The 15,887-nt window shown below is 36.0% G+C and overlaps 1 protein-coding gene across 12 annotated transcripts in view; it reads left to right on the top strand.

Moving 5' to 3' along the window:
- Positions 1–15,887, top strand: part of Trpm (transient receptor potential cation channel, subfamily M) — a 274,349-nt gene that overhangs the window by 7,305 nt on the left and 251,157 nt on the right. For 10 of the 12 annotated variants that reach the window (XM_089735227.1, XM_089735235.1, XM_089735236.1 and 7 more), the window contains exon 2: positions 6,560–6,631. The exons of the other annotated variants lie outside the window; for them this stretch is intronic. In XM_089735227.1, coding sequence (XP_089591353.1) covers positions 6,560–6,631 — 72 coding nt within the window. The remainder of the gene's footprint in view (positions 1–6,559; positions 6,632–15,887) is intronic. 12 annotated transcript variants of the gene reach the window in all.

Below are 15,887 nucleotides of genomic sequence, written 5' to 3'. Positions count from 1 at the left end.
TTCGGACTAGGCGAGTATTTTAGTCGAGTACCGAGTAATTTTGTAGCTAAACGTGTCTGAGCACCAAAAATTTAGTCGAGTAGGTCAGTAAATAATTTAGTCAAGTCAATCCATTTTGTTTTATTTTTCGGGCGAGTAGCGAGTAGTTTAGCCACTAAATTACTCGGTACTCGACTAAAATACTCGCCTAGTCCGAACAAGGCTTTACAGCCAGCAGTAACATTCATGATTCGCGTACATAATACCTACATGTGCGTTCGGGAATATCGCGTACTGTATTATGAACACAACACAAACTCAACAGGGATTGGAAAATTATGACACCATTATAAATTACTAGCTTTAGCCAGCGACTTCGGCCGCGCGGAATGGTAACTTTGGCATAACGTTAAATTTTACCCGCCTCTTCATTTACGTAGAAAGTCTAAATATGTTTGAATAATAGAATGTTAAGGAGCTATTGAAAAGGGAAAAAAAACCCCGACTTTGGAACATTCTTTATTGGTGCTCCGCTTGTATTGGTCTTAGCGTGATGTTATAGCCTATAGCCTTCCTCAATAAATGAGCTATCTAACACTGAAAGAATTTTTGAAATCGGACCATTCGTTCCTGAGATTAGCGCGTTCAAACAAACAAACAAACAAACAAACAAACTCTTCAGCTTTATAATTTTAGTATTGATTTTAGAGCTATATAACGTTCTTTTGTTTAAAGCCAAAGCTGCTGATTTGTTTGTTTTTTAATTTCATCTGTGCCAAAAAGAACGATGGTCGAGGTTGAATAAAATATTTTTTATTGATGTGTACAAAATGCCTTGTATCACTGCTATTTATATGCGGATCGGCTATTCTAAGGACATGTAGAGAGGTATGTTTGGGCTCTGGGAGCCGCTAAAACGGAAATATACATAATAATAAAGATTATATTCAATAGATACATAATGTAATGTTCGTATTTTTTTGAGAGATTCATTGAAGATTAGCTTAGCTTTTTTTCCTTTCTATTCTAGTAACTTCAAGGAGCTATAACTAGATTCGACAGGCGAGTAGGTGAGCTCACAGAGATCAACCCTGACGAATTTGCTAACACTAACCCTAGCAAGAGCAGTGCTTCGCAGAATCTACCACCGGATCGGAAACGCGTCCCACTGAGAAGTTCCGGCGTGAAAACTCAGTGGGCTGTGTCTGAGGGAGGATTAACTTCACGAAATAATCGTGGAAGGTATTTTTTAACTCAAGCGCTCAAGAAACTAAGATCGGGGTTAAAGTCTCGTTGGCAACGAGACGGAATTGACCCCAAACAAAACAACCTGATACATTAGACCAGCGGCTCTCAAAATTTTTACTCAACGATGCACTGACAGACTACAGTTACGCGATACCCTGTACCTCTTCTCTTCTTCAACACGTGTCCACGCAATACTGAAGAGTATCATCATCATCTTAGGCCTTACAGCCCAGGGTGGGCCTTAACCTGGTCCAGTATGTCTCTCCAGACTGCTCTGTTCAGGGCTTTCTCCTTCCAGTTACTGGTGGTAGGATCTCTTGTGAGTCCGCGCGGGTAGGTACCACCACTCCGCCTATTCCCGCCGTGAAGCAGTAATGCGTTTCGGTTCGAAGGGTGGGGTAGCCGTTGTAACTATACTGAGACCTTAGAACTTATATCTCGAGGTGGGTGGCGCATTTACGTCGTAGATGTCTATATGCTCCAGTAACCACTGAACACCAGGTAGGCTGTGAGCTCGTTTACCCATCCAAGCAATAAAAAAAAACACCGATAGCTTTGAGGTCGTGTTCTACGCCATTTAACCATCGGAGTTTGGGCCTGCCACGACTTCTGCGGCCCTGATGAGTACAGGTCTCTTCAAATACATTCCATTCTTTTCGGTCTGTTGCCTTTCGCATCCAGTCCCTACCAGTTATTTTGACCAGGTCGTCGGTCCAACTCATTGGTTATCTGCCCATGTTGCGACGTCCAGTACGAGGTCTCCACTCTAGTACTTTTGTGCCTTATCGATTGACAGTGCGACGGCGTATGTGACGGGCCATTTTCTCCACTTCACTTCACTTTCTCCGAGCAATCACTTACCTTATATACATAAACTAGCTGTACCGGCATTTAAAATTAACATTATTATTTCTCACCTTCACAAAGATTCTCATAATTAACGCCCCCACAACTGGTGTAGGGAGTCCAACACTCATATAAATATTAGTCTATCCATTAAGTACATGAATTTTCTACGTGGATACCAAGTTTCAAGTCAATCGGATGCACGATTCAGTAGTTATAACGGAACATCCGTAAAAACCACTAGATTTATATATGAAGTATAGATGCCAAATTATTAACACCTAGTTGAAGTGAATATACGTATAAGTACATTTATTAAATTAGACATTATTAATCTAGTAAACAGTTGCGTATCTACCCCACATTCCAGAGATGCAATTATTTTTTATTGCCTTTGTAGGCAGATGAGAATACGGCCCACCTGATGATAAGTGGTTACCGTCGCCCATGGACATCAGCAATTTCAGAGGCAGAGCCAAGCCACTGTTACGTACTCTCGGCAAGGCCCCATTTATTTCTATTTCCCGAATCACCTTAAATTATCGATGTTGAGACACTCAATGTGTAGCGGATCGGTGGTTGAGAACCGCTGCCTTAGACTGCAAGTTGACTCCAAATGGCCGAGGTAATACCGTTGTTTATAATACGCACATTGAGTGTTTATAAACTGTAGCATGGGTGGTCGAGATGCACAGCAAGTATCCGTAGGAAAGAGGGAGGGATGGAAAGCGAGAGAAGGTAAACTGTATATAAATATAGAACATAAAAAATAAATAAATAAAATCTCTTCCAAACAACGGTTTTCACAAACGAATCTTCTGAAAACTATACAGCGGGTATGTTGAAATATGCATATATATGTGAGATGGCAGGACGAAATCTAGTGGATATTTGACTTAACACCAAAATCTTTTATTTCCCAAAAAAAGGACTTAATATCGTCATGTCAATCGATGACTGTCATTTACAGCCCACCAAGTTTCTCGCCGATCTTCTCAGTGGGTCGCGTTTCTGATCCGGTGGTAGATTCTGCGAAGCACGGCTCTTGCTAGGATACCAACTTAGGTAGTAAAAAAGGGAAAATTGTAAAAAGCCATTGAATGTAGCTTCTCGGGTTCTTCCAAAAAGTCCACCGAGAAAGTCTTGATAAATAACCATAATTTCAACCCACCATATATCGTTTCATTTAACTTCAATCCATCCGATTAAAGTGTAAAATTAATCAACTTCATTAAATTTTGTTTTATATCGTTTTTTATATTTTAACAGAACTAGCGACCCGCCCTCACTTCGCTTCGGAAACTGTAATTTATTATTGATTTCTCCAACATTTTAATGGATGTTATTATACAAATAAACCTTCCTCTTCAATCACTCTATCTATTAAAAAAAATGGCATCAAAATCCGTTGCGTAGTGTTAAAGATTTAAGCGTACATAGGGATATAGGGACAGAGAAAGCGACTTTGCTTTATACTGTGTAGTGATGTAAGGACAAAATGTAAGACTTCGCTTAAAGGTGTCATTACCAGTATATAAAAACCAAAACAAAACAAAAAACATAGAGAATACATAACAAAAACGGTATTGTAATTTTAATACACTATCTATATATTAATATGTGAAGCAAAAACTTTGTATCCCTTTTTACGAAAATTGCGCGGACGGAGGAGTATGAAATTTTCCACACTTATAGAGAATATAGAGAAGAAGTGCACAATGCTAATATTTTTTTAAAATAATACATAAAAGATACATTAAATCAATAAAGAAAACATTACACCACACTACATACCATGTATTTGACGCACACACGCATGCATACTATTTATTGACGAACTTTTGTTCTTGACGTCTGTTGTCAAATTGAGATTAAATATTGTTTGTCTTTGTTATTATTTTTTATAGTGTAGTCTTGGCGAAATTTGTGATTATAGAAGTATAAAATACAATCATAATAGTGTACAAACTTACAATTCCAATTAATTATAGTCGAATATCGACTACGGCGGTACCTCTAGTTCTTATTAAATTCATATTTTCATAATTAAAGTAGCTACTGCTTCGCTGGTTTAAAAAAAAAGCAAAACAATATATACACATATTGAAATATAATATTAATAAACGATAATATAAATAACACATTGAAATATTATGTACCTATCGTACTTTAAAATTAAAAAACTAAAAAGTCTATATAAAATTCAATAACGTAATATCTCACGCAACCTCAAAATGGCGCCGTTGAAACAATTTAAATTTTCTATTCTTACATCGATCTTTCATTGCCTTAGTTCATAAAACAAAAATTCAATTTATGCATATGAACATTCATCGCTAGATTAAAACATACAAGGATGTAAGTTCAAATTTGGTGGTATACGAAATTGAACGTTGTCTATAACACGAAAAGTTCACAGTTCCTTGCACTGATTTTCATATTCTGCGTTTTCTAAATATAAAATGAATTTCATGTGGAGCGTTGAAATACTCACTGTTATTATAATTCTGTTCAAATTTGTAGTAACTTTAAAATTACGATACGTTTAAATATGTTTTTAAATATATTTAAAATCTACAATGAGTTTTTTAAGTAATGTTCGCATAAGTAAATATTAAATTAGAAATATATCTATTTGAAAAAACAGAAAGCGCTTATTTTAAATTCACTATAGTAATGACTTATTTATGTACAATGTTACGGCCATGAAATACTCTGGGATGAATTTCTTTTTCTCCGATTTCTTTAGTATGGCAATTGCCTTCTTGCAAAATGTCCTTATTTCCAGTGTCGAGTTTTTTAAAATGTCGTATGTCGTATCACTCTTGTCAAAGCGGTCGTGGTCGTCATCCAGCATCATTGTTGTGGGCAGATGTTATGCGCCTCACGAGCAATCGCCACTCCTCCCGGTTTGTGGTGAGCCTGGTGCACTCATGCAAACAGCCGCCAACTGCCGATTTGATCTGGTCGGTCCATCGCATGGGCACCCTTCCACGCGGTCTTTAAAATAGTTAATTATTATTTACACAAACTTATTCTACTGTATGAAAAATAGAGAAATATTAGATGAGGTTTATTTATTTGAAATTTTAAATCAATTGGGATCAAATTTAATGATTTTATGGCAGAATTCGAGAAGCTACGCCCAGTGACTTGATTTCGTTTTCCTACACATTCAAAGATGCTTAAAGGTTAGTAAGCCACTGTTATTACGAGTACACGTTTAAACCTAAAGGAACATTAAATCAAGAAAATAAAACAATTAAGATGTCATCGCTGTCATTGAGTGACATTTAAAACTATATGTTTGACACATAGATAATACACATAAATTAATTATAGATAAGCAACTCGAGCATTCAGCAAAAATGTTTGCGGGCGTCGGCCACTAGATGGCTTCGCTTCGATTAGTTTCTCATTGCACCTGTAGATGGCAGTAACATATTACCTATTCTATATTTTATTTTTAATGATTTTATAAATTTTCAGAAACCATAAATAGATAAAATTTAATCAATTTGTCTATAACAAATAAATACTTGTATGATTTATTATTTTTTTATTTTCTTATACAATAATTAAATTCCTTAACTTTAACAACATATATGTTTAGGGGCATCCGCTACAAGATGTCGCTAGTTTCCATACAAAAAAAAAATTGTCTTCAAGAATCGCAGTTTCAGGGCCCGGGTTTGACAGTCCACGTCAAAAAGTGGAATTCAATCTCTGAAAACTGTAAAGGGTAAGGTAGTAGAAAGGCGCACCACCTTGTATAGGGGACAAATTGAAAAGTCTTCATTTGTAAACAGCCAGTTATTGTTGGTAGACTCACCGAAATAGCGCTAGTGTTGGAAATGGTATGAAAATAGCAGTTTTAAACAGAGTAAGTGGAGTTGGGTTGAAAAATTGAATATTCCCCGTTTGTCGTGTAGATAAAGAATATGCCATATCTAAAATCTCAACTATTTATTTTTATTACTATTTATGTAGGGAGTATTTCTTACCGTCTTAATTTAATATCCGATTCTAATAGCTGTTATTAAAATCTTTCCATTTGCTATTATGGCGTCACCTTAATTGGCACCTTTTTTTTATTGCTTAGATGGGTGGACGAGCTCATAGCCCACCTGGTGTTAAGTGGTTACTGGAGCCCACAGACATCTACAACGTAAATGCCCCACCCACCTTGAAATATAAGTTCTAAGGTCTCAGTATAGTTACAACGGCTGCCCCGCCCTTCAAATCGAAACGCATTACTGCTTCACGGCAGAAATAGGCAGGGTGGTGGTACCTACCCGTGCGGACTCACAAGAGATCCTACCACCAGTAAAAACCACCTTTTCAGCGGACACTTTTTAATACACTGAGATGATGCTCTTTACTTCTATCCTCAATACCGAAAATCTTTAAATTATGATTATAATTACGACTGCTGATGTTTTTTTTTAATTGTATTTAATGTTTATTTTTCGTAAATCTTTGACAGGACGTGCAGAGCGGCCTAAGAAAAGTCGGTCTGGCGATGCTTTCGATGTCAGTGCCGCTGTGCGATCCAAAAGTCAGTAGACAGTGTTGCCGTGGTCCGTGTTGCTATTATGACCGGTGTTGCTATGCATGCACGAATATATAATACTTTTAAATTTTATGTTGTTTTCAATGTTAATCTAATAACTGACCCTAATAATACTTTTCATCTACGTCACTTTCAGACGTGTCCTATGTCCTATGACATGTCCTTCTTCAAACGAGGCTTGTGGAGAGTATTAAGCGGTAGGCAGCGGCTTGGCTCTGCCCCTGGCATTGCTGAAGTCCATGGGCGACGTTAACCACTCACCATTAGGTGGGCCGTATGCTCGTCCGCTTACAAGGGCAATAAAAAAAAATTGTGTTCAAATGATGACCACAGATTATTTAATTATTCATGTCTTCTTAATTCTTCGTTGTTCTTTCTTTGATTTTCAGTACTCTGTGTTTTTTCATGGTTGCATTCATAATACATACCTTTAATTAATAAAACTACTATACTAATCAATATGAGACGTGTTTAAAAAAAAAAAATTCCCGCCGAGCTCACGGCTGGACCCTATAAGAATTATAATAATACCGCCACCCATCATCTTGAGATCAAAGTTTTCTTTGTGTTGTACAAGAGCTGATTTAGTCTACAAATTGGAACGAATGACTGCTTCGGCAGAAATGGTGGTGGTGATTAAGCTTCGTCGTGAAAGTCATTCGTGAACTTATGTTAAAGATATATTTCATTAGATAAAATGATATCTTCCTTCAGGATTTGAAGACTGGCTGAATTCTTTAGGCCAAGACGACTTCAAGATTATCTCACCCATGAGTAATAATCGAATAGATTATCATATGTACCTTACTCCCCGTACCATCCAGCTATGACCTTCGATCCAGGGTGTTTCTTGGGCGCCATGTTTTCAACGGTAAGCATCCAGCTGGGTTTCTAGCATTGGTGATGTTCATGATGCAAGTTCGTCTACTTACTGAAGCAACAAAGTTCTTCTAATGGTTATATAATGAGGTTAGCATTATACATACAAAATGTGCTTAGTGAATTTGCAAACAAATCCGAAATAAAGCTTTCTCAGGCTAAAGTCGTAATGTTCGTGACGTAAATGACGTCTGTAAATAAACAAAACTTTCCACGTTAAAGTTTAGTAAACAGAATTTTGTATAAGCCGGATGAGCTTTAAATACACGAGCAATCATTTTTAATTTTTTATCGTTCTTGTAGGCAAACGAGCATACAGCCCACCTGATGGTGAGTGGTTATCGTCGCCCATGGACATAACGTAGCGTCAAAGCCAAGTCGCTGCCTACCGCTTAATAACCTCCACAAGCCTCGTTTGAAGAATGACATGTTATAGCACTCGGGAAACACCGTGCGGGGGAGCTCATTCGAAAGCCGGATGATACGTGGCAAAAATGATCTCTGGAAATGCACTGTGGATGAAGGTTTGATATAGCTTCTTTTTAACGCAACGGCTTTAATAGGTGACCGAATAACATTAGGTGGACGGTGAACTTGTTCATCTAAATAGCGCAATGATCAAATTTAACTCTATTAGTAATTAATGTTTCACTTACAATATAATAGTTTAAAAAAACTAACAAAATACGCTTTTATAGAAAATCCAACTAAAAAATAGAAAATAAAATTTAATAAATTTGAATTAAAAATAGTGTAAGAAACAATGATTTTATTGTAAAAAGCGTGGGGTGTTTTTCAGGATATTATTAAAATAACCCTTCTACTCATATCTGTTCATAAAATATTTATAACTACTGATACCATGCACCCCACGCTTTTTTTACAATAAAATGTTTTTTCATACTCTATTTTTAATTCAAATTTATTACAATTTATTTTCTATTTTTTAGTTGGATTTTCTATAAAAGTGTTGTTAGTTTTTTTAAACTATTATTTGTTTGATTATTTTTTTTTTTTTTAAATATTGATTTGTTCTTAATCAGTACCAAATTTCGAGTTAATCCGACATGTTGAAGGGGTCAAAATCATGTTCAAAGATTCCGTTACTAACATACATGCGTCTGAAGTTAATAAAAGCGTATTAAAAACGAAATGGATCTGTATTTTTTATAAAATTTGCGATTTCTAACCGGTACTTCGTTCGGTGCTTCAAACTTTTCCTATAAAGCTGGGGGGAGGATTGAAGTTTCAGAACATTACGCTTGAAAGCCGATGATACAGGGATGTATTCCGAAAAATATTTTGCTACGACGATTCTGTAGCCACAATAAATCTCACACAGCTGCGATAATATTTGCAGGGAAAAAATATCAAAAACTCTCATTAGGAATGTAATTCTTTTATTGAATTTTTTTACTAACCATAAGTCTGAACGTAGATCTAATGCAATAACCAAGATTTATACTCAGCAGTATACATTGCTACCAAGTTTCTAACGGTGAATAATCTTGAGCAAACTTTACAAATTTACTGCCAGGGAACGAACCTGTGAGTTGGGTAGGAACCGCTAATCTGCCTCTTTTTTCCGCTCCGGTAACCACTTACCACCAGATGAACTCTTAGCTTGTCGTTTTTATCTAACGCATTAACAAAATTAAATAAAGACTAGCCGTACTCGCCCGCTTCGCTGGGCATTTAAAATTAACATTATTATTTATTGTCATTATTGTTAGGGAGTCCAACACTCATATAAATATTAGCCTATCCATTAAGTATATGTATTTTCTAAATGGATACCAAGTTTCAAGTCAATCGGATGCATGATTCAGTAGTTATAACGGAACATCCGTAAAAACCACTGTAGATTTATATATTAGTGTAGATATTTCCGGATAATTGTTCTCTTTAGTATAATTGGAGACGAATAAGATCCCGTTAAATAATACTGTGTCTAACTTAAGATATACGCAAAAGCTCACAACAATTCGTAAAAAGTCGAGTAAAATTAAGAATGACAAAAAGACCCGCCATTAAAATTACCTTAAGATAATTATAATAATAGGTAAGAGAATATGTAATTGATATTAGTTATTTATAAAACATGTTAACGCGGTAGTTGCCTCTCTTGAATCTGACAAGGCAATAAAGATAAATCACGCTATCTATCATTCAAGTGTGCTAACGTTGATTTAGGTAGTATATTTCTAGAAAATTTTCATAAAAATACTTTAACGTATCCATAAATATTGGTTTACATTACCGTCATATGGTCGTAAAGTTACTAAACAAGATTGACAAATGCGAGTGCTCGCGCGGGTAGTTGCGAATCAATGGCTCGATAAGGTTAGAGGTGGGATGGGGTAATGCATTATAATTTGGATTTATGTCTCAAGAAAAAGCGTATACGTCTTTGTAAATGACAGAACTGAAAAATAGTCCGCCTTTAACTATTTTTTATAACTTCGTTCTTACATGTAACTAATTTTTTGCACGCTTAAGAATAACATAGGCTACCATAGCCATATTAGAGCGCATGGGAGACGTGGACATTAGATTTTAAGTTACTAAGCAGAAAATTTTGGTCGCCGTGGACGAGACGGGCTTGGAACCATGATGATGTCTCAAGATGATTGTTAGAATTCAAATATTATGGGCTCCATTGTCATGAGCTCTTACACCCAACTAGCGAAACGAAAAAAAAACCCAAATGAAATCTCAGTGCTCTAAACGGCTTTATTAGGAACATAAAGTCGTATATACTCAAAAAAAAGATAGCTTCTATGTTCATAAGACTTCTATTGTAGCTTCTTTTGCTGTTTAAAATGTTGATCTCCTACTGCATTTTTAGAAAAATCATTTAATCAAACTTCATTCTAAATTGTCGCTTTGGCAACTAAAAACATCAGAGCAAATCCAAATGTGATTAAAGTTTTGAAGTCATCGTTGTCTAAAGAATAAGACGCCAGGTGTACCCATATCTTCATCTTCAGCTCTAACGCTAGGAGCTAGGTTTAGGGACCCCGGTAACCGTACTCGTCGAACTCGGCAAAGAGTTCGACAAGCAACCTAACCCATACATTAACCTGCTGAGTTTCTCGCCGGATCTTCTCAGCGGATTGCAATTCCGATATATTTGTCAATTCATTCATGAAATGCATTCGCAAAGCTCTTGAGTTGTTAGGTCTCCTTCAGAGGCGCTCGAGCAGCTGTTAACAAATCCGATCCCTCTTGACTGAGCTTTTTCTCGCCCACTTGTTCTGGTGAAACTGAGAAGGCCCTAGGGCTACCAGTAATCCTTCCTTCCTTCCTAAAAAAGAGCTGATTTTAAGTTAGAAAACCGATGCGTGCACACCCTAAAGTTACTTAAGTGGTTCCTGAATTCAAACTGTCGGAAACCGAATACGCGAGCTCCGATAATATTGTGCATTAATTATTCTAACCAAACACAATTAGAATGTCCTTTGTTATTTCGGGGAGATCACACGCATCGAGCAAGTCGGGGCCACATTAATGGCGATTTTGAAACGCTAAAAGTAATCTATACATTTAGATAAAATTGGAGTGTCTGTTTGTAATATTGAAATAACCGCTTTTTACTCCATGCATATGAATATATACTTACATCAAAATAACATTTTTTACATTATTTGTCTGTCTGTTTGTTCGTTCCGGCTAATCCCTGGAACGGCTGAACCGATTTTGACGAGACTTTCACTGATAGGTAGCTGATGATATAAGGAGTAACTTACGCTACTTTTGTAGTATAGCTTCGCCTCGCGGCGTCACCCGCGGTACGACAATAACCGCGGGTAACATCGCGGGACTCATCAATAATAAATTACAGTTCCCGTAAGCGAAGCGAGGGCGGGTCGCTAGTATTATATAATCCACTTTGCAGTACGTTAGGCAGTGGCGCGTAGTCTGCGCCTTTTATGTTCGGCATATCAGTTAGACAAATGAGATTTCGATTTTGTGTGCACTAAACACCAGGGAGTCGTAGATTCATCTACTCGTACCAATCAAACGGCCTAGAAACTGAATAAATAATTTGAATATGACCGTGATACTCCTATAAGGATTATTGTTTTGTGGATCATTAAACTTGCGATTGAATTAGATCAGTCAATTAACAAAGATTTGTTTAGGAAAAATAATTACAGGGTGTCCCAGAAAGAATGGATAATCCTGAAACACCTTATAGTAGAGCTATTGGGACTCAAAATAAAAAATAAATAAAAATATTTCTTAGGTTAAATTGAAAATTAAGAAAAAATATCAAATTTCATGATTAAGATTTAAGTTCTGATTAACTTTTATAAAAAATTACACTAGCTACTCTTACGATTTCCTGCATATTCCTTAGTGTAGTCCATGTAGAATATTATAACACCAAAAAGCCTATGGATTTCATTTATTTGTAGCTGTTGTATATTCCAGAAACGCACAGCAGTATGGAAAATAACATTTTTTTTAATGCGTAATTTGGGTAGTACCTGAGAGTTTTGTTATTTTTATTTTTTATTTTGTGGCCCCTACAGCTATACTATGAGGTGTTTCAGGATTATCCATTCTTTCTGGGACACGTCATATGAGTCGACTATTATCAAAGCCGGCAATGTGACTTTTGGATAATTATTGGCAAATCAGAAAAACGAATTATTGACTTTGTATTCCATTGGCAGTCACAAAACTCTTCTGAACGACATCTTAGATAAATAACAGGTTAAGTATTAACCTTTATTTAATGCAGGTTTTGAACCGTATTCTTTGAAGGAGACGATTATATTCAAATCAATCTGTATTGAAATATCAATAAAAAAAATTTGTCCAAATGCACAGATTGCCACCTCTGATAATAGACGACTCATATATCAAACCCTTTTTTCGGAGCGTGTGGGAAAATCGCTTTTAATATTCGCTATGCTCGTGGCCCGAACCAGTGTTCATACTATGGCGAACACTGCTATTACATGCATAGTGTCAGCTTACATTCTACACTGCATGTGTCAACGAACCGACACTTGACACTTATTTAAGCAATATACGCTTTCTATGCTGTGACGTTCGGTAACTTTGATTTAAATTTTGAGTTCATTAACCTTAATAATGATTGGCAGCTATTTGTGTGTGTGTAGATTGTTTTTTTTTTCTCTCCAAAAACAATGTAGTACAGAAATACTCGATATATATATTTCTTGTGCTTAACCTTTCATAATATTATTATGATATTCTCGTAGTTTTGCGATATTTTTAAGGTGTATTTAGTCCAAATTATTTATGTATGTGGGATGAAGAATGGATCTTAAAGATCTTTTTACTGCTTTCGTAAGCAGACGACCATACAGCCAAGCTGATGGTGAGTGATTAGTACATGAAAGTCAGCAATTAACTTCAAATCCAAATGAAATGCGTCTCAAATCGTGGCACAAACATAGGTTATTTGAAAAATTATTTTATTAGATCATAGTACTAAAATTCAAAATTACAAAACGCAGCTACCTTAGCAGTATATTTAGACTCATAACAATTAGTGATTCTTTTGCCTCGTGACCACATTCCCACTTAGATTAATTGAGATGTATTGATTATACAAAAAATGTCGTCCACCTGCCCTGGTAAAACTGGAAAGGCCTGCGGGCCAACCTGTCAAACATTAAAAAAAATGTGTTTCACTGTGCCATTATTCTATTGCTCCCTAAAAAATATTGCTAAGTAATTGTACTGTTTTATTCTTTAAAAAAAGAAATCTCTGTTATTATTTAAAGTGTTTGAGTTGAATTAACAGAGTCGCCTCGTAGTATTTGTACAGTGTAAAATAAACAGCGTAAACTCACAACCGACACCCGTCGTGCGTTTGATTACACAAATTGTTTGATTGAGCTCCATCTTGTTTACGCGCTTGATAAGGAAAGCGAACGACTGAAACTTAGCGGAACGGCCATTTTAAAATATTATAATTTTGACAGTATTCAAAATGGCGCCATGGCGGCTCGGATTTTTGTGAATCTATGTTATGTTTTTTGTTCGTTACAATGTTTTCAGGATTAGCTTTTCCAAATTCAAAAATTATTATGGGTAACGAAATTTTAAATTTACACTAACATTAGACTAACGCAATATGCATAATAATATTATGTTTATATGCCAGATGATATTAATAAGATATGTATGTATACTGTTCGCATATTCACCCAATTATTATGTACTTATGTACTTATGATGACTTCTGCATCATCTGTATGTCTTAGTAAATATACTTACTTGAGTAATTCCTAAATCTCTTAATTGTTTGAATTCTTATCTCGAGGATGTAAATTGAGAATGACTTTAAGTGTGGGATTAACTCAAGTTTAAATAACAATTCCACACAATTTGGGTAGATAGTGCCATCAATTTCCTCCTTAAGGGCTTATATATAACCGCTAAACACCAAGAAGACTATTAATGCGATATCCTAATATTTAACTAATCGTATTGAAATGACCAATAGAACTGTAACTAATTGAGTCTACGACTCATGGAAGTCTAAATAAAATCCATTGTAGTTTGTTTTTTATTGCCTTCCAACCATACGATCGTTTGGCCACTAGACTGTGAGAGGTGAAGTCGTTCATGCCACTGGCAATAACAAGAGTAATATCAAAGCCTTTGCTTGCCTAAGCTTTATTGAATAAAGTTTTAGTTTATGTGAACCCAGTTGAGACTAACGCAAAATCTATTCAAACTGCGAATGATTCAGATAGAAATAGCCTTTATAACGTACGAATCACGTTCGGAGAATTCATTTAAATTTTCGGAGACCTTGTCAGAGATTTAAGATAGAATTTTCTAAATTAAATAGGAATCGTTTGTGATGATTCCGTTACCTCATTTTTATGATGGCACTACCCGCCACCAGATCTGCTCATACCTACTTAGGAACCATTCCAAAAACCTTATTACAATGTCGTCGAGACTTTTACCTTGTATCTTAAGAAGAGCGTCGGCATTCATTCTATGATATCCATGAGAGCTTCATAGCTACATAACACCTGATGCATTGTACTCCTGTCCATTAAGACGTTCGGTCGTGGACCTATTCTAATAAATAGGCCATTCCAAATCAACTAAGATCCCTTCCATTTTGGTGCTTTCTACGTCAATGCCTGTCGGATCACTTGGATCCACTCTCGGTGTATTTAAGCTCTTCAAGCACCGGTCACCGTCCTCGTCGAATTTGTTGATTATAACAAAGAGTTGGACCTGCGAACTAGCTCATAGACACTACCCACTGAGTTTCTCGCATGATCTTCTCAGTGGGTCGCGATTCCGATGCCGTGTCATACTTTGCGAAGCACTGGTCTTGCTAGGACTAGTGTTAGCAAGTTCTCAGGTTGAGCTTTTAAGCTGACCTACTAGTATGCGTGTAGTTGCAAATAGCTCCTTAGGTTACCAACGATTAGGTACGGAAAAAAATAACTTCATCATTACGGTCCAAGAAGTCTATCTGCCATACTAAAACGGTTCATGAGTAATCCCCTCATTATGATCATATGGCGGTTAAAAAGAAAGGACCCGAACTTTCGTAACCTATGCCTCGCACTTATCTCTTACGTAATGATACATTCAGAGGTCGTAGTTCAGTTTACCCGCATCCCTTTACCTCTTAACCCTTACCCTATTTTGGTACATACTGTATTAGGGTTGTCGAATGCTGAATGATACAGCGTTTCTCTAAATCATAATAGGGTCAGTTGAATAATTTAATGAAGGGAAAGAAAACTTTATACAGGAAAGGTATTATTTTCGTTGTAAGCGCATTATAATTTCGTAAATCTTGCTGTTGTCGATAGAAATGACCAAATTTTCCTTGAATACCGATGGAGAATCGCACGGTCCTTAACTTAGAAACTTAGAGTGCTTATTTAACAAACATTAGCTTAACTGCGCTTCGATACTTATGACGTCATTTGAGGCCAAGATGAGCTACTAGCAAATCATGTTAATGCATTACTTTACGATGATTAGCCACATATGACATCATCTATTGTGATTGGTGTTGATTTTGAAGTTATTTCGACAGCCCTAACAGTGTTGTTGTTAAAAAGTATATTTGTTGTATGAACTTTGGATGCTAAAAGTTCTAAGTAATTAGCAATTAGTAGATTAAGGGTTTTTTGTGGTAAATTTAAAAAGACAGGATATCAACTTCTAGGAACTTAAAAAATACACTTAACATTAATTAAATAGCAAAAAACTATCGTAATATTATACTATGTTACAATTAATTTTTCAAACACTAGTATCTTCGAAACAAGAAGAAATTAAAATTAAAACTCTAGATAGATAAAATTAAAACAGCTATGATTTTACAAAATCGCCA

Source organism: Bombyx mandarina, chromosome 19, assembly GCF_030267445.1.
Source record: "Bombyx mandarina strain Sakado chromosome 19, ASM3026744v2".
In the NCBI taxonomy this organism is placed as follows: Eukaryota; Metazoa; Arthropoda; class Insecta; order Lepidoptera; family Bombycidae; genus Bombyx; species Bombyx mandarina.
This window is presented reverse-complemented; position numbering and strand designations above follow the sequence as displayed.